The 19,350-nt window shown below is 31.6% G+C and overlaps 2 protein-coding genes and 2 pseudogenes across 3 annotated transcripts; 3 read left to right on the top strand and 1 right to left on the bottom strand.

The window, feature by feature from the left end:
* The first annotated feature begins 6 nt into the window (after nucleotides 1-6).
* LOC149491628 (protein LATERAL BRANCHING OXIDOREDUCTASE 1-like) lies at nucleotides 7-1,787 on the top strand (annotated as a pseudogene). The gene is made up of 4 exons (XR_016319350.1): nucleotides 7-304; nucleotides 489-729; nucleotides 819-1,146; nucleotides 1,464-1,787. The product of XR_016319350.1 is annotated as a protein LATERAL BRANCHING OXIDOREDUCTASE 1-like (transcript).
* A 580-nt stretch (nucleotides 1,788-2,367) lies between these two features.
* LOC149491627 (arogenate dehydrogenase 2, chloroplastic pseudogene) lies at nucleotides 2,368-8,654 on the top strand (annotated as a pseudogene).
* A 142-nt stretch (nucleotides 8,655-8,796) lies between these two features.
* On the bottom strand, nucleotides 8,797-10,670 carry LOC149491626 (protein LATERAL BRANCHING OXIDOREDUCTASE 1-like). The gene is made up of 4 exons (XM_089717169.1): nucleotides 10,245-10,670; nucleotides 9,815-10,062; nucleotides 9,398-9,725; nucleotides 8,797-9,124 (listed from the first exon to the last, which is right to left on the bottom strand). The coding sequence occupies exons 1-4, from the start codon at nucleotides 10,476-10,478 to the stop codon at nucleotides 8,888-8,890; spliced, it is 1,047 nt and encodes a 348-aa protein (XP_089573295.1). The 5' UTR covers nucleotides 10,479-10,670; the 3' UTR covers nucleotides 8,797-8,887.
* Nucleotides 10,671-16,642: 5,972 nt separating this feature from the next.
* Nucleotides 16,643-18,534, top strand: LOC149491625 (cuscuta receptor 1-like). The gene is made up of 7 exons (XM_089717168.1): nucleotides 16,643-16,746; nucleotides 16,833-16,999; nucleotides 17,079-17,234; nucleotides 17,316-17,396; nucleotides 18,049-18,183; nucleotides 18,279-18,353; nucleotides 18,428-18,534. The coding sequence occupies exons 1-7, from the start codon at nucleotides 16,643-16,645 to the stop codon at nucleotides 18,532-18,534; spliced, it is 825 nt and encodes a 274-aa protein (XP_089573294.1).
* Nucleotides 18,535-19,350: the final 816 nt, after the last annotated feature.

Here is a 19,350-nt window from a genome sequence, read left to right as displayed (position 1 = left end):
GATCAGCTAACTGGAATTCAATCTTTCTAAAAAGTAAAAACCCCATCAGACTGCTGAGTGGTAACAGGTCGCCATGGCAGCCGAGATTGAATCAATGTCAAAATCCGTCCAAGAATTGGTCATCGACGGCAAAGAATCGCTGGAAAAGTACATCCAAAAAGGAAATGACAGTGGAAAGTTGAATACTTCTGTTTCGTTGATAGAGGTTCCCATTGTTGATATTGGTCTTCTGAAATCTCCATTAACCAGAACAGAGGAGCTTCACAAACTCAGATCAGCTCTTAGCTCTTGGGGTTGCTTTCAGGTCCTTTATTATTCTTAAATATCATTTATCTTAATTTAAGTATAATCACTGCATATAGATTAAATTCGTAAGTGTACATTGTGATTTTATCAGTAGATTTATATTTTTTGTTAGTTAATTTTATAAGTAGAATCACTGCATATAGATTGTATTTCATAAAATATAATTACCTGTATGTTTGCAGGTAATAAACCACGGAATGACAAGTTCATTCTTGGAAGAAATGCGTCAAGTTGCCAAGCAGTTTTTCTCACTACCAATGGAAGAGAAGCAGAAATACTCTAGAAAAACTGGCAGCATTGAAGGGTATGGAAATGATATGGTTCTATCAAAATACTTGATTGGGCAGATCGTTTATATCTTACACTAAACCCAGAAGACCAGCGACAGCTCAGATTTTGGCCTGAAAATCCTCAAACTTTTAGGTAATTATCTTTTCAAACTTTTAGAGCATGTGCAGGGAAGCTTTCAAACTTGAATTAATTATTAACTCTGCAAAAATTGAGATGTGCAGGGAAATGCTTGATGAATTTGCCAAGAAATCACAGCAGATAAATGAAATTCTGCTTAAAGAAATGGCAGGGTCATTAGGGTTGGATGAGAATTGCTTTTTGGATCAATACGGAGAACGACCACTCGTTACTGCAAGATTTAATTACTATCCTCCATGTCCAATGCCTGATAAAATTCTTGGGGTAAAACCACATGCTGATGGATCAGCACTCACCATTCTCTTGCAAGACAAAGAAGTGGAAGGTCTTCAGTTCTTGAAAGACAATCAATGGTTCAGAGTTCCCATCATTCCAGAAGCTCTTCTTGTCAACGTTGGCGATCAAGCTGAGGTAAATACTAAAATTTATTTGATATTTTTGTAATATGGATAAGGTAATTCTTTGTTATCTTCTGTTAGACAATTTAAAGAAACGTCCATTTATGTTTATGTTAAGGAGTGGTGGGTGTGGCCTTAATATGATCTGGGCAACTTCTGACTGCCTTCAATGGTTATTCAAGTCAAGTTGAAAGGGAAAAGCTTATCAATTACGTTTGTGTATCTGGACAAAGAGTTAAGAAGTGAAGTAGTGTTCATTAGGTAGCGAATCGGTTCTTTAATTTTTGGGACTAAATTATACATTTTTAATTCATTTACTAAATTGGGCAGGTAAACTTGAGTATTGCAATTATTCCTATGTCTCATAAGTTTGGGTGGAATGCATCAGTCGCTGGGCTAGTGCAGTCATCCTTCTTTTAGGGGTACGCGCTGAGTCAATTACCAAGTGGTTGGCTATCTAAGATATTTGGTGGCAGGTTAGTATACGATGACTTTTAATATTTGTACAGTGTTTCACTTTTTACGTATTAAAATTTATTACAGAAATTTATTGGCAACATTTATTTGTAAGATTATATCTTCTCCCCCAAAAGAAAAGATGCTGTTACACGATGATTGGATATTCATTTATGCACAGCTCGTATATGTGCCAGATGCTCAATTCCCTGGAAACTCGATTCTTTCTATTTGTGCTGTCCATATATCTTTCTAGCTGCACGAGGGCTCTTCTACTGTATCTGAGCTACATTGATTAGTAATATTTTTCTCAATGCAATATGCCTTAACACTTGTATAGTGTGGGCCACTAACTGAAAGAATAAACAAAGCAGGATGCAGTTCAAAAAATAAGAAGCAACACTTTGCATGAAGCTATCTATCAACTATAATTTTAGCTTTCAGTTTCGCTCTGCGAATGCATTTTCTCCAACGGGTATCATCAAGTAGAACCTGTGATTGACCCACAAGTTTTTTTCCTTGTTTCATTTTGCCTTATCTTCGAAAATAAAGTCAAGAAATAGGTTAGCCTTTAAAACAAATTGTAACTCAATAGACCATATTTAACTAATCTAATTTTGATATCAGGAGAGAGACAAAATCCTAAAATTCTATCTTTAAGTTTAATGAAAGCTAGCCTTCTAGACATGTTACCCGTTTTTTACCTTTGTTCTTGATTTAGTCATATGAATGATACCTTACCCATTTTTTCTTATCATCATTTTTTCATTTTGCAGTAAAGTTCTTCAGATTGGGGTATTGTCTTGGTCTGTGGGGACAGCACTTGTTCCTTTGCTTGCCTAAGGCTATACAATTTTGTTATACAATTCTTTTCAACTTGGCTAAGGCTAAAACTGGGTTGAGTGTGCCATATCAATAGGCTCGGCTCCCTGTTGATAATTAGCAATTTAGAAGTGTGCCATTCAGAATACGACAATGTGCTTTGAAGAAGTTGATAATTAGAAGAAGCAGAAAGTACAACATGTGATCAGTAAAGGACAACATGCGAATATGAGAATAAACATTTCTCGTTTCTGGCTCACTGTTGGGTGGCTGAGAGTGCGACTGGACACCTGTTCCAGAAATATCAACATGTGGAAAATGATTAATTAATAAACCATTTCCATTTTCCGCATTCATAATTGATTTCATTCACATGCAATCAGTACACTAATTTCTAGTTAAATGTCCAACTCCTCATCAACTAATCATAATCAAACTAAACATTCGTTACCAACCAGGTGATCGGCAACTGTGCTTCCGTCACATTGTAGAAAGTTTCAAGGAAAAATTCTTCAGATTTTTTTCCCAAGTTCTGACCTTTTCGTTGTCGTTTCAAGACCAAAGTTGTCGTTTTGTATTTCGTCCCTCCCTCTCTCTCTTGAGACAATTATGCTCTCTCGTTCCTTTCTCCATCGTCTACCTCCAAAATCCTCTTTCCCTTCTCTATCTGCATTCTATCCTCTCAAGCCGTCACGAGCGCAATCTCTTCTTCTCACGTCCACCCATTCATTTCTTTCTCTCCGCATCCGATCCATCTCTCCCACCGCCACTGCTACAGCTACGGCAACACCCAAACTGAACTCATTATACCCGACCCAAATGCTATACTCCAATTCCCACCTCCTCAAAATAGCCATAATTGGATTTGGCAACTACGGTCAATTCCTTGCCAAGACTCTCGTCTCTCAAGGACACACAGTCCTTGCTCACTCAAGAACAGACCACTCCCTTGAAGCTCATTCTCTTGGCATTTCATTCTTCCTTGACCCACTTGACTTTTTTAAGCAACGCCCTGATGTTATCTTATTATGTACATCCATAATTTCTACAGAAGAAGTCCTCAAGTCTTTACCTCTACATAGATTTAAACGAAATACATTTTTTGTTGATGTTTTATCGGTTAAATAATTTGCTAAAAATCTATTTCTTGATGTTTTACATAGTGATTTTGATATTATTTGTGCTCATCCCATGTTTGGTCCTCAAAGTGCCAATCTTGGATGGGATGGTCTCCAATTTGTGTATGAGAATGTTAGAATTGGCAAAGAGAAATCAAGAATTGATAGGTGTAAAAGGTTTCTTGATATTTTTGCTAGAGAGTGATGTAAAATGTTGGAAATGAGTTGTCAAGACCAAGATAAGTATGCAGCAGGATCACAGTTTATTACACATACTGTTGGGAGAGTGTTGAAGATGTTGAAATTGGAGTCTACGCCAATCAATACAAAAGGGTACGAGAGTTTGTCGGATTTGGTTGAGAATACAGCAGGGGATAGTTTTGATCTTTACTACGGGTTGTTTATGTATAATAAGAATGCTCTTGAGATGTTGGAGAGATTGGATTTGGCTTTTGAGTCTTTGAGAAAACAGCTTTTTGAAAGGTTGCATGAGGCTGTTAGGAAACAGTTGTTTGGGAATGGAGAGAGAGGGCACATTGTGCAACTGAATTATGTGAATGGGCGTGGAAATGGTACTCATTGACTTCTGCTGCAAAAGCTGAAAGGTAAGTATTAAAGCAATTTGATTGATATTTTAATGAGTAATGTGGGCGATATCTTACCTACTTTATTGTTTTTATTTGTTGAATCTTTGTTTAAGTTCTATTTTCCTATTTTATCTTTTAAGAGAAGTTCCCATATCTAGTTCAAGTAAAAGAAAAGAAACAACAATGAGAGTTTGAATTATTATTATTGCCTGTTTCACAAGCTAATTAGTTTTTGATTAAAAATGTAAAAGATAGGATTTGATTTAGCTTGGATGATCAAGATTATTGAATTGGGAAAATGGCTTGAAATGGTAGGGAACGAGTATGTCATCTGAAAATACTCACTAGTATAACGGAGTAAAATGACATTAGTAAAAGAAGGGTTGAGGAAAGATTTGTTTGTGTCTTTTACCTCACTAATTTACATCTTGAGTCTATGATTCTGCTGAGATTTAATCTTAATGTTGCACTACCTTGGATAAAAATGTTATCATTCTTTTTAAAATTTTTTTTTTCTTTTTTGTTTTTTTGGTTGGGGGGGGGGAGGGGAAGTTGAATTTCACAATTTCATTCTATATCAACTTCACTGTTACAAGGAATGATATCTCTAATATATAATACATCAGTTCCTAAACTATAGGAGATAAACAACGTAAAAGAAGGAGGATTACACAAATCAAGTATATCAGATATTCTAAAGATATACATTCTATAAATACAAAAAACAAATCTATCTCTTAATAGACAAAATCTCAACACTTCCCCTCAAGTTGGTGAATGAATATCCCACATTCCTAACTTGTCACGACATTTTAAGAAAATCTGACTTGTCACTGCTTTAGTAAGAATGTTTGCTAATTGGTTTTCAGACTGAATCTTATGAACCTTCAAGGCATTATTATCAAGCTTTTCCTTGATAAAAAATCTATCAACCTCCACGTGTTTCATCTTGTCATGTTGTATGGGATTATGGACAATATCACATGCTGCTTTGTTATCACAGTACAAGCTAATTGGACAAGCAGATGCAAATCCTAAATCTCCAAGAAGAAGATTTATCCATAATCCTTCACAAAGTCCAAGTACAACTCCTCTAAGTTCAGCTTCTGCAGACAATCTAGCTACCACATACTGTTTCTTACTTCTCCATGTGACAAGATTCCCTTCTACGAATGTAAAATATCCAGATGTGGATTTTCTATTTCTATTACTAATATCACCTGCCCAATCAGCATCCGTATAAACTTGAATTTCTTGTTCAATTGAGTTTTTTCGGAACAAAATTCCCTTTCCTGGTGCAGCTTTTATGTACCTCAAAATATGTGTTACTGCATCCATATGTTGTTTACCCAGATTATGCATAAATTGATTGATCATACTCAAAGCATATGCCAAATCTGGCCTTGTATGTGAGAGATACATCAATTTCCCTACCAATCTCTGAAATTGTCCTTTGTCAGTTGGAGTTTGATCTTCTTCCACACACAACTTCAATCCTCCTTCTATTGGAGTATTTGCTGGTTTACATCCAGTCATTCCTGTTTCCTTCAACAAATCCAATGCATATTTTCGTTGGTTCAAGAAGATTCCTGCTCTTGATCTTGAAACCTCAATTCCTAGGAAGTATTTTAAACAACCAAGATCCTTCATTTCGAAATCTCTTGATAAATGTTCTTGCAACCTTCTTCTTTCTTCCGGATCATCTCCTGTAACTATCATATCATCGACATAAATAATGAGCGCTGTAATTTTCCCATTGTTCCTTTTAAAGAATAAAGTGTGCTCTTGGTTACTCTGTCGATAACCGAAAGCTGTCATCGATTGTGTGAATCTTCTAAACCAGGCTCGTGGTGATTGCTTCAAACCATACAGTGCCCTTTTTAATTTACAAACCTTTGTGCCTTTCGAATTTTCAATCAAGCATCCTTCTGGCAAATCCATATAAACTTCCTCAGATAGTTCTCTGTGTAAGAAAGCATTCTTCACATCAAATTGTTTCAATGGCCAGTCTCGATTTCCCGCTAATGACAGCAAAACTCGAACAGTATTCATCTTGGCAACTGGAGCAAATGTCTCCGTATAATCAATGCCATATGATTGAGTATATCCCTTTGCAACTAATCTCGCCTTGAGCCTTTCAATAGAACCATTTGCATTATACTTTATTGTATATACCCAACGACAGCCTACAGGTTTCTTTCCGGCTGGACATTCAACCACATCCCATGTTTTATTCTTTTGTAAGGACTTCATTTCTTCATTCATTGCTTCCTTCCATCTTGGATCAGCTAGAGCCTCCTGTACACTATTAGGAATTGATACACTAGACAATTGATTCATAAATGCAATGTTTGATGCAGACAAATTAGAGGTAAAATTAATCATAGGGTACTTGGCTTTATTAGAAAGTTCAGGTTCATAGGTAGCCTTTGGAATACCTCTGGTACTGCGATTTGGTAGCTCTTTTCTTGATATGACTCTCTTGGGAGGACGATTGATTTGGTGTGTCTTCATGCTCCACTTCGTCCGCATGATTCGGTTCAAGCACTTCTTCTGTATGATCTGGCTCATGCTCCACTTCGTCCGTGTGATTCGGTTCAAGCATTTCTTCCGTATGATCTTGTTGAAATCTTTGTAATTAAAGTCAATATTGTCTTTCCTAGTTTAGGTTTATTATCTTTCCTAATTTAGGTTTATTCCTATTTAGATTTCTTCCTATATTGGAACAATCTTGTGTATATATATAGTGGTGTAGAGATTGAAAATATAACACACAATAAAAGAAATACGAAATATTCTTTCAACATGGTATCAGAGCCGTCGTCGTGAATTTTTTTTCAGCAACAGTTTCGGTTTCCGAGTGGACTGACATACACCCAGTACCGCCTGGAGTAGGAGTTGATCGTCACCGCCCGGCTCAGAAGGAAGTGCGACCGTCGATCGGCCCTCCGTCCAAACCGCATCGCAGTCCGATCACGCGCGTGTGCACACGCGCCTCCAGAAGATTCTGGCCGTTCTTCACGCGCCGGCGCGTGCGGCTATTTCCGTCAAGCTCCGTCGACGTTTCTTGTTCCGGCGGCCTCGATTGTTGTGGCGTTCTTCCCTTGCTGGTTCTTCAGTACTAGTTTTGCTTTTTTGCAATTTTTTCTTTTTTTGGTTTATTTCTGCCGCTGCTAGTTCTTTGCCATTGTACTATGGATTGTTCATGTGTAATGCAAATGCAATGGAGCAGCTAGAGAGATTGGATTTGGCTTTTGAATCTTTGAAGAAGCAGCTCTTTGGGCGGTTGCATGACTGTTTGAGAATGCGGAGAAGTCTCAAGTATTGATGGTCGAAGCGCTGGCGTCAGAATTACCTCAAAATGATGCTGCACCAGCATCCTCTTTGGAAATTCTTAATATTTAAATAATTTAAGATTTATGCCTCACAGAATTGGTAAATTGTCCACCTATGCCTTTTGCTACCATCTAGAAAATCAGTCTCACAGTTGTCAATGATATGCCAATAAAGAAGTTATTTTGGTGAAAGAGAGTGTCTATGGTAATTGCAGCTGATGTAGATTTACTTGATGTTTTCTGTTTATTATACTGAGGACGGTTTCACAATCTTTCATTTTGGTAGGATTTCCCTCCCTCTCTCTTTTTTCTAAACTTAGTCTGGATCTTTTCCTCATCATTACCACATTAAAAACCTCAAAATCTTAGAGGGCCTGTTTGGTATAATTTCTGTTTCAGGTTTTCCATTTCTATTTTTCTGAACTGAAAGTTTATACAGTGGCAAATGGGTGATAAGACAGAGGAGAACCAGTTTTTATGGTTTTCTCTTGTTGTGGCAACTTGTTTTGCTGTTTTAGGAAACTAAATAACAAAATGACCACCAAGTCATTTTCCTAGCCCTTTCTCTTTTAATTAATCATCCAGATGATACTCAGTTTCCTCGTATACTTGCCTCCATATGGATACATTTGTATTTTGTAAAGGCTGTTTGGTGGTTTGTAATAGATTAATATGTTACAAGTGCAATTACAATACTTTTTTTTCATGTATTATTTATCTATAGGTGCTGTCAAATACTTATTATTGAAGTGATATATTGGAGGTTTACAAGATGTTCTGAAAGATACACCTTGGAATTTGTTGTCGTATTTTGGAAACAAAGTGAATCAGCAGGGAAGAAAAGAAAACATTGGCAGTGCTCAAAACATTGTGCACGTGCCTGTAGCCATGTGTAAAAATTCTCAAACTTGTTTAAGGCACCTATTGCTGATGAAACGACATGGACCTGGATTAATGCTCTTGAAAGACTTGAGGATGTTGAAGCAATTATTTCTAATTCAGGGTCAAGCGAGGAACATTCAATTGTAGCCATTGATTTACATAATGTTAATTTCACTCACCAGTTTTGATCATTTCTTCTTGTTCAGTTTTCAGAGTTGTTCGAGGGTCATCATATTTCTTCTTGTAGGTGGTCCTTATATCATTTATTTTGTTAGCTTTTCTGAACTCCATTTATCATTTATTTGATTAGCTTTTCTGGAACTCCATTTTGTTAAAGAGAGAAGCTCCATTTTTCTCTGGAGTACAGGTTCTTGTTCATTTTCTTATTTCTAACACAATTCTTTACTCAAGGATCTGTAATCATGTTCTGTTTTGTTTCGGTTCTTGTTAGTGTTCTGACAAATACTAGAGAAATCAGTTTCTGTTGTCTTTAACTCATAGAAACCAGAAGAAATTGAGAGTACAAGAAACCAAAAGTACGTATATAAAGAAAATTAGATTATTGCTGCTTCAATTGTTCTCTTCCCTTGCTGGTAGTATTCAAAGTAAAAACTAACATAATCCTTCACTATCTTGTATAATCTTGGTCTTGTTTCATCGATTAGCCCATCGGCTGGTTTAATCTCTTTTTCTGAATCTGGGGTGCAGAATACAGTTACACTCATCCTCTCTCTTTCTGTGTTGGTCACCACCCTGTGTACAGGGCTCTTGAATATTCCATTGCTCATTATCTACACAAATATTCCAATATTACTATTATTCGAATATTCAAGACTTGAAAGAAATCAAAATCTGCTTAACTTGATATTGAAAATTCTAAAATCCAAGATACATACATACATATGTATAAAATCGATTCGAGAACAAATCTTAATGACTTCTGATTAATATTTCTAACAGAATGTTTTTGTCAATGGCAAATCAAGCAACATTATCAAATAGATTCATAGCATATTTTTCAGCAGTAAGTCAAACAAAAATATCAAATAAATTTTAGTATTTACCTCAGCTTGATCGCCAACATTAACAAGAAGAGCTTCTGGAATGATGGGAACTCTGAACCATTGATTGTCTTTCAAGAACTGAAGACCTTCCACTTCTTTGTCTTGCAAGAGAATGGTGAGTGCTGATCCATCAGCATGTGGTTTTAGCCCAAGAATTTTATCAGGCAGTGGACATGGAGGATAGTAATTAAATCTTGCAGTAACGCGTGGTCGTTCTCCGTATTGATCCAAAAAGCAATTCTCATCCAACCCTAATGACCCTGCCATTTCTTTAAGCAGAATTTCATTTATCTGCTGTGATTTCTTGGCAAATTCATCAAGTATTTCCCTGCACATCTCAATTTTTGCAGAGTTAATAATTAATTAAAGTTTGAAAGCTTCCCTGCACATGCTTTAAAAGTTTGAAAAGATAATTACCTAAAAGTTTGAGGATTTTCAGGCCAAAATCTGAGCTGTCGCTGGTCTTCTGGGTTTAGTGTAAGATATAAACGATCTGTCCAATCAAGTATTTGATGTTCTAAAAGAACCATATCATTTCCATACCCTTCCATGCTGCCAGTTTTTCGGGAGTATTTCTGCTTCTCTTCCATTGGTAGTGAGAAAAACTGCTTGGCAACTTGACGCATTTCTTCCAAGAATGAACTTGTCATTCCATGATTTATTACCTGCACACATACAGGTAATTATATTTATGAAATACAATCTATATGCAGTGATTCTACTTATATAGTTTACTAACAAAAAATATAAATGTACTGATAAATCACAATCTACACTTAAGAATTTAATCTATATGCAGTGATTATACTCAAATTAAGATAAATGATATTTAAGAATAATAAAGGACCTGAAAGCAACCCCAAGAGCTAAGAGCTGATCTGAGTTTGTGAAGCTCCTCTGTTCTGGTTAATGGAGATTTGAGAAGACCAATATCAACAATAGGAACCTCTATCAACGAAACAGAAGTATTCAACTTTCCACTGTCAGTTCCTTTTTGGATGTACTTTTCCAGCGATTCTTCGCCGTCGATGGCCAATTCTTGGACGGATTTTGACATTATTGATTCAATCTCGGCTGCCATGGCGACCTGTTACCACTTAGCAGTCTGATGGGTTTTTACTTTTTAGAAAGATTGAATTCCAGTTAGCTGATCCAGATTTTCTATATTTTAATATTTATTATTCAATTCAAAGTTGCCATCGGCCGTGGGATCCATAGGCCAAGTAGGAGAGCACACCCTTCGAGAGAGGAACAAATTTGTGGCTAACAAAGGGATGGTTCGATTTCAAATCAGAATTAATATTAAATTATAGTCATTAGTTTTGGTCGAAATTATAACTGAAATAATACATTTAAGGTTCATTTTCGAATTTTCATTTTTTTAAATCAAAATCAATCGTTTTGGTTTGAAATTGGATATTCCGATTTTAAATCATAAAAAATATGTTCTTAAAAAAACTCACAATATATTTTTTTTTTTTGTCTTGCTATAATTTTTAAAGTAATTTTGAAGAATTTTTATTAAATTGATTTAATTTTTTTTCAATAATAATATTTATTATCATTATTTATTCAACCTGTAAATCTAAAAAAACATTTTAAAAATTTGAAAATATATTATTTAACTTTGATTTGAAATTGAAATAAAATCGAAAGCGGCAGTTTCAAAACCGCCTAAAAACAGTCAATTTTAATTTTACTTTTTTTATAATTGAAATCAGAGATTTTAAAACTGAAACGATAGTACTAGAATTATGGTCATGCTTAGCTAAGAAGTTGCATTAGTGGCGTTGATCTAATGAGGACGCATAAATACAAATTAGTATAATTATCCTAAATTCAGTTTAAATGCTTCCCCTAACCCATAACGCCAACCGCCATGTCGGAGAACTGCCTAAGGTTGTTGGACTTTTCAATTATCTTGGTAGCTATTATATATCCTAGTAGTTTTCAATTGTTTTGTAATTTTCTCTTTCGAACTTTAAGTACTAATAGAAATATTATGTCACTAAATACTATAAATAATGGAAATAGTATTTTAATTTTAACCAAAATGTCAAAGACTACATGAGAAACTGTTTCTGAACGCGGTCTTTGATATCTAATACCATCTTAGTAGTTATGAGATGTTTTACTAGCGTTTCATCAAATATTAAATGGAATAACATTTCATAATCTGTCTCTCAAACTCTAAACACTAACCTACACTTTATGCTATCAAACTTTATACATAATATAGATAATGTTTTGAAATACTAAAAACGGTCACCCAATAGGACCATAGTGGTTTAAAGCATAAGTATTCAGTTAAAATAATTATTTGATTAGCTGTTAAATGTAAATAGTATTAAAAAAATTCAATTAATTATTGTCAAACACTAAATATTTGGGGAATAGCATCTCTTGAAATACTCCCTCAATCTCTAAACCTTATTATAATATAATTAATAAAGGTAATGTTTTAGGCCGTATTTGGCAACAACTTCTTAAATAGCTTTGACTAAACGCTAATTAAAAAGTTATTCGATAACATAATATTTGGACTAGTTTTTTGAAATTAGGGTAACGTTTTGGTGAAAAGTTAACTTATGTAACGGTTAGTTTTTAGCATTTCATGAAAAGCTACTAAAACAGCTAACAACTAAACGCTACTAAAACATCTAATAACTATCAAAACAACTATTTTTGTTAAACAGAATCTTAACCTTATTAGAATCAAAATGCTGAACACTATTCTCAAAAGCAGTTGCCCAACAAGGTCAAAGTTTTATACTTTCCTTTAGTTGTTCCTTAGTCTGTTTTTTTGAATAAAATTTATGAAATTATGAAATTTTTGAATAAAATTTATGAAATTATGAAAGACCAATCAGATTACACGTAATTGTTTAGTTAATTTTTTTTTAAAAAATAATATATTATTGAAAATTTAAAAATAACGTAATTGAAAAATAATATATTATAGTTGAGAAAACTTTATATGATTTAAAAATTATTTCACATGTTACATTTTATGGTTCAAGTGAAAATTTTTATAAAAATATTAATATAATGTAGTATTCAAATATTCATGTCAAAAGAAGCCAAATAAATTCATTTGCAAATAGCATTGAAATTTTTAAGATTATTAATCAATTGAATTTAACCCATATCATATAAACTCGACGATTTTAAAAAATTATAATTAAAATAAAGAGAACATCTGGAGATGACTAACTAACATATTTTTTTATATAGGTAATACCATATATATATATATATATATATATATGAAAACAATTAATTTTTAATAAAATATTATAAATTATAAATTATAATACTTTCATATAGAGAGTGAAAAAAATTATAAAAGAATATGAGATTTGATTTAGATTACATTGGTAGTGATTTGAAATAAATATAAATCTGAATTTGAGTGTTAAAAAATAAAAATCTAAAAAAATTAAACATTCAATCATCTTCAAATTATGATATTGAAATATTACTCCATAAAGTTCATTTATATTATTTCCTCTAGCAGTAATTTTATACTGCCTTCGTTCCATAATATTTGTCATATTAGAAATTTTACATTTTTTAAAAAAATCATTAAATTTGTCTAAGTTATAATAAATTATTGAGTAAATCGACTACATTACCCTTAGTTTAATACTAATTCTCTAAGAAATCATTAAATTAAAGTAATAATTATTGGTTCTATAAAAATGGTAAATATGGAAAAAATTGAACTTATTACTTCTCGAATAAGTATTTTAAAACAAACTATTTTTTTCAAATATAATAACTATTATAGAACGGAGGTGGTATTAATTATCGTGAGCCACACTCAAAACAAATTTCTCGTGACGACATTTTTCCACAATTATGGTGGAAGGAAGACTAGAAAGACTTCCTTGGTATAAAAAATCGTACTTTGATTATGACTGTAACGAATATTAATAGAACAACCAAATAAAATGGTAACTTCACTTGCATCACATTAATTTTATGGGACCTATATATATGTGTATATATTTTAAAATTTAACTCATTTTTTATTTTTTATTTTTTTGTAAACCACGGAGACTATTATTGGAACTGTATAATCCAGCTTGGATTTTAATCACAGTTAAGGATTTTTGACTCTCTTTACAGATGCATTTAATAGTGACCGAACCTAAAAGCTCTTTTTATATGTCCAGCTTGCGTTGTTAACTGAGTCATAATCCGTAGGTAACTCATTTTCTATTTTGAAAGGGATGGAACCGGAAAACCAAGTAACATGTATTAAATTAGTCAATAAGACCAATATTTCTTTCATCAATGATCAAAAAGGACAATACAATGGCAGATATTTCTTTATTATCTTGTCTAAAATGCGTCTATTTTGGTTGCCATTCTTTTCAAAAAGTCTTTAGCACATTATCAAATTAATTTTTTTAAAACAAAAATTTCTAGAAGAAATCGAACTAAAAGTTTCGTTAAAAGGAATTGTATACAGATATGAGATACAAATCAATATGTTTCTACATTTTTTATATAGGAATTTTAATAATAAACCACTTATACAAAGAATAAAAAATCACAATCTTGATCAAAGAATTTGATCGAGTTGACAGAGCATAAGATTTATGCATAGATAATCGCTTACTTCACTTGGTATGGTGGCTATTTATAGCCAATATTCGAGTTTATGATATAGCTATAAGTTTAATCTGATTAATTTTAAACTTCTTCCTTCTATTAGAGATAATATTTACACTTATTTCAGTATAATTGTCTAAATAATATAATATTTTAGACAAAATCACTGTAGAAGGCTATTATGTAGTTTATAGTGGTAGTGATAGTGAATTCTCCTTAACGGAGGAGGTCATGTTCAAAGATTATTAATTTTTGGATATTGATTCTTTCAATTTTTATTTTTTTTAACATTAAATATATATTTATTTGAGGGTTAAAGTGATATTATGCATATTAAACACATGCTCATGGAAGGATTTAATTAAAGTATTAGCTATTAAATACTTAAACTTTTATTTTTGTTATAAAATTTAGCTTTTATTCAATTTTTGCCGTTAATCACTTAAATTTGCTGTAAATCTAAATAAAAGTTGATAAGACTTGATATCCACAACTGACGTCCGTAAGTTTAATGGACAAAATTCGATAAATTTAGAAAGTTTAAAATATGTATTAATTTAATATTAATTCTCTAAAAAAATCATTAAATTAAAATAATAATTATTGGTCATATATAAAGGGCAAATATAGAAAAAAAGATTTATTATTCTTTGAAATCACAGATGTGAGAAGTATTTTGAAATAAAATTTTTTATTAAATGTAACAAGTATTATGGAATGGAAATAATAATTTATCGGTTTTGGTAGCTGTAATTTAAAAAAAAAAATGAAAAATTGAAACTTATTTCAGTCCATTCAATTTCATTTTGAGCATACAAAGACTTAAAAGACTTTTTTGGAATTGGAAAACCAAACAACACGTATCAAATTAATCAACAACACCAATATTTCTTTCACCAATTAAAATGTAATAATCAAAATGGACAATGTTGCTTTTGTTTACACAAAATAAAATAAATTATACTTTACAAGCAACTATTGATTTTAAGATAAAGGATAATTTGGTTAAATTACCATTGAATTTGTTATAATCTAAAAAAGAGTTAATTGCTTTCTTAATCTTTATGCAAAAACTTTAAACGACTTATATTTGAGACAAAGGGAGTATAACAGTCAAACTATTAGACCTGGAAAATTTCTCTAACCTGTTTTTGATTTTGAATTGGAAAACCAAACAACACGTATCCAATTAATCAACAACGCCAATATTTCTTTCATCAACGAAAATTTAGTAATCAAAACGGACAATATATATGTGGTAGGTATTTCCCTATTTGTTTAATATCTTATCTGAAATGACCAAGTCTTCATATTGGAAAGTACGTGGTAGGCATTTTGGAAAAAGTAATTATTAACCCATAATAAATTAATTGCATTCTTCGTTTGTTTACTTTAAATATATATTCTCACTCACAATGCGTGTGATTGTTACCTCTCTACAAAATTGTACATTTCACGCATCGTTCAAGCATTTGACTGGTTTTTCTTAATATAGGAGGTAAATTCAAAATTATTTCGGCGAAAAAATATGTTTTTAAGTTAAGAACTTGATTTTTATCTGTCGATATCAATTCTTTAATTTTTATTTTTTAAATGAATTATTATTTGATTGAGTGTTAGAGTGATAATTATGCATATTAAACATGCGTTGATATAATGGCTTAATTAATCAAAAATACTAATTATTAAGCACTTGAAATTTTATTTTTACTAATTAAAATTAAGTTTCTAATCTTTTATTTTTACTAAAAATTAGGCTTTTATTTTATTAAGTTTCCCTTTATTCTCAGTCAATTTAGGTGTTTATTAATTAAAGCAACGTTTGATAGGCTCAATATTGACAAATAAAAAACTCCACAAATTTAAGAGTTTAAATATTTGTTTCGCCATTTTTTTATATTTTTAAAATATAAAAATTAAATTTTAAACCCAAATTCATTCCTTAAAGTTATGTAATTTCAAAATAGATCAAAGTGTTAATAGAATCATAAGTCAGAGACTTTGTAGTTAATTGATTATAATTTAAGGACTAATTTATTATTGTCACCTTAAAATCATAAGAATTTACATATCCACTTTTGAGAAATGGTAGAAGGGATTCCAGACAGGGCAAGGAAATTTAGAAAATAATTAATTATGAATATAAAAAAATAATGTGTAACCAGCAACCATATTCTTAGAATCTAAAAAATGAACAAGATATATATTTCTTTCATCAAGGAAAGGGAATTGTGAAAAAGGACAATATATGGTTCGTGTTTCTTTAAACTATAATATGGTTATGCAATAATTTTTATTTAATTTTTTAAATATAGCTTTAAAGTTTTTTTTAAAAAAAATTTAGAGTTATTTATTTTAAGATTTAATTAAGAGTAATAAAAGTATATTTGTTGTGTGTAATAAAAAATATGTAAAGATTACCCTTTTTTAAAAAACAGAAACAAAATTATAATTTGGAATGAGTGAAAAAAGAAAGTAAAGTAAGATTATTTTTAATGGGACACAGTAAGCTTAAAATTGTTCTATTATAATGCATGCCTTGTGGAAAAAGATAAAAAATATGTAGTTTGAACAACTCTTTTCCTATAAAATGGTAGTGATGATGAAGTGGTTGTACACTGAAAAATGGGTATGATTTTGAAGAAGTTGTGGATATCAATTATGATGGTTTTGTTATTGGAAGGAAAGTGGTGGTGTAATGGTTGCTTGGAGGATGACAGAATTGCTTTGTTAAACCTCAAAGCTTACTTTAATCATCCTAACGGAAAGGCTGTGGGGTCTTGGCAAAACGATAATTCCAATTTTGTCAATGGAGCGATGTGAGCTGTGATCCCGTTACCGGCAGAGTAACCTTACTCTATGCTTGGAGGGATGAGGAATTGGAAGATTGGTATCTCAATGCCTCTTTCTTTCTTCCCTTCAAAGGATTGAAACGTCTCTACTTGTATGGAAGTAACATTTTGGGCTGTGTTGAAAATGAAGGTTCGTATACCATAGATCTCTTGCATAGTTTTAGTTTAATTTATCTGATAAATTTCAATTTATAGAATTTTCTTTTCAGGTTTTGAAAGACTATTAAGCCTTTCCAATTTGGAGTTTCTGGATTTAGGCGATAATAAATTCAATGAGAGCATCTTGCCTTCTTTAAGTGGTTTGTTATCTTTAAAATATTTATATTTAAATGACAATAGAATCAAAGGAACAATTAATATTCAAAGTGAGTTCAATTTTCTCCTTAATTTCTCTTCTCTTTTATCTCTTTCAAGTAAAACCTATATTAATTAAGATCATTGCAAAGGGGCAGAATTGAGTAATTTAACAAGCTTGGAGGAGTTGAATTTATCAGGAAATGAAATTGAAGGTTTCGAATTCTCTCATGGTATGAATTTATCTTTATTATGTTTTTTTTCTTTTATTAAAATTAATTGAAGAAATACAACAGGTATTAAGCAATTTCTACTTTTCTAGGATTGGATATATATAATTGAGTAGTACTCACATAAACAATACCTTGCTCTCATATCTAGGGATTTCCATCTCTTAGATTGGTCTAATATATATATAATTCACTCAAATGAACACTTAACATAAAAAATTATGAATCTTAGATTTTAATTTTGATATATAAAATTCATTTTGAAATGATATATAAAAATTTTAAGATTATTAATTAATCAATTGAGTTTAGCACAGATCATATGTAAACTCTACAATTTTAATAAATTATATTTGAAATGGAGAGGAGATTACTACCTAATATATTTTTTATATAGTTAATTATTTTTGTTTAATTTAAGTAGATGAGCACTTTGTATATATGCGCAAACGGTTAAAAATCTCACATCGACTAAATATCATATTGATCAAAGGCATATAAGACTGGTAAGCTAACTTATTAATTGGTTAATACTAACCTTTTAGCATTAGTTGGCCTAAGCCAAGTATTCCTCTATCTTACATTTCATCTCATGGGTTTTAACCTCTTACCCAATTTATCTATATCTTTTCAATTGGTAATCCAAACAATTCAGGTTTACCCAATCTGCAATATCTTGATCTGAGTTACAATCGCATTAACAACACACTCTCATCTCTCAATGGATTTCCTTCTCTGAAACATTTGGATCTAAGTTATAATTCTCTGAAAGGGATATTTCACATGAAAGGTCAGTCAGTTATGGTTTTTATTTATTTTGTTCAGATAAGCAATATGATTGAACTTTTACAGCGATCTAATTAGTTGTCGTTTTGAATTGTCCAGAATTGGATGGTCTGAGTAACTTAGAGGAGCTAGATTTGAGCGGAAATCAAATAATCAAGTTTGAAGCTAAGGAAGGTACCAAAGTAAAATTTAAACTTGATTAATTAAATCAAATCAAGGATCATATATAGTCTTTTCTCATTTCGCAGACAGTAAGTTAAGCAAACTAACTCTGGATAACATCACCACAAATGGAAGAAGCTCTTCACTGCTACAATCATTGGGAGCATTTCCATATCTAAGATTCTCTCTTTAAAAGAAAATGATTTCAAAGGAAAAATATTTGCTCAAGGTAAATTGCCTAAAATTTTGTAACTGTATTTGATTCCGAGTCTTAAATAAAACATTTGTTGTTGTTTTCAAACAGAGTCGCATAATATGAACAGCTTGGAAGAATTGAGACTCGACTATTCATCTTTGCGTGAAATCTCCATTCAAAGTCTTGGAGCATTGCCTTCTCTTAAATTTTTATCTCTGTGTTTTCTGGAAAACACACTACCAGCTCAAGGTAATTCATTATTGATTAACCTCTTTAGGTTTTGATAATAGTGTGAATTACTGGTGTGTTATATTATATTACATTAGTCATTTCTTTTAATAAATGAATTCAATGCTTCTTACATTTTATATTTGTCAGACAATATTCGTAGTCCTTCCATTATAATGTGTACCTTTTGTATTGATTAATTAACTAATAACTCAGATGTAATTTTTGTTTAAAATTATAATTAGTTGGTATTCTTCATATCCCCTTCTTTATTTTTTTTTTCAACCTATATATTGAAAATTTAACAAATTATCAAAAAGATTTATAATTGGAAATTCATAAAATACCCAGATTATTAAAATCTTTTTTGAAGATAGAGACCTTAACATGTATAGAGTTAAAATGGGAGGACTATAAATTAATTTTTGAAAAGCGAATTAGCGTATTTCACTATAATAGTAATTCAAACCTTAATAATTAGCATCAAATATGACAATTCTACCCACAGCACTACCAGTGTCTTATTTTAATCTTGTTTACAATTTTAAAAATTTCATATTACTGTTATTATTGTAGGATTGCCAA

This window comes from Jatropha curcas, unplaced genomic scaffold (assembly GCF_041381405.1).
Source record: "Jatropha curcas cultivar XTBG-Jc1 unplaced genomic scaffold, XTBG_Jcur_1.0 HiC_scaffold_1036_pilon, whole genome shotgun sequence".
NCBI classification, from domain to species: domain Eukaryota; kingdom Viridiplantae; phylum Streptophyta; class Magnoliopsida; order Malpighiales; family Euphorbiaceae; genus Jatropha; species Jatropha curcas.
Note: the sequence above shows the minus strand (reverse complement) of the source record. Positions and strands in the feature narration are given on the sequence as shown.

Excerpts from the sequence above, each read along its gene's own strand:
- LOC149491626 (XM_089717169.1), bottom strand. The coding sequence starts at position 10,478 with ATGGCAGCCGAGATTGAATCAATAATGTCAAAATCCGTCCAAGAATTG. Across the intron at positions 10,063-10,244 it reads GCTCTTGGGGTTGCTTTCAG|GTAATAAATCATGGAATGAC; the intron begins GTCCTTTATTAT and ends GTATGTGTGCAG. Across the intron at positions 9,726-9,814 it reads GAAAATCCTCAAACTTTTAG|GGAAATACTTGATGAATTTG; the intron begins GTAATTATCTTT and ends TGAGATGTGCAG.
- LOC149491625 (XM_089717168.1), top strand. The coding sequence starts at position 16,643 with ATGGGTATGATTTTGAAGAAGTTGTGGATATCAATTATGATGGTTTTG. Across the intron at positions 17,000-17,078 it reads GGGCTGTGTTGAAAATGAAG|GTTTTGAAAGACTATTAAGC; the intron begins GTTCGTATACCA and ends TTTTCTTTTCAG. Across the intron at positions 17,397-18,048 it reads AGGTTTCGAATTCTCTCATG|GTTTACCCAATCTGCAATAT; the intron begins GTATGAATTTAT and ends CAAACAATTCAG.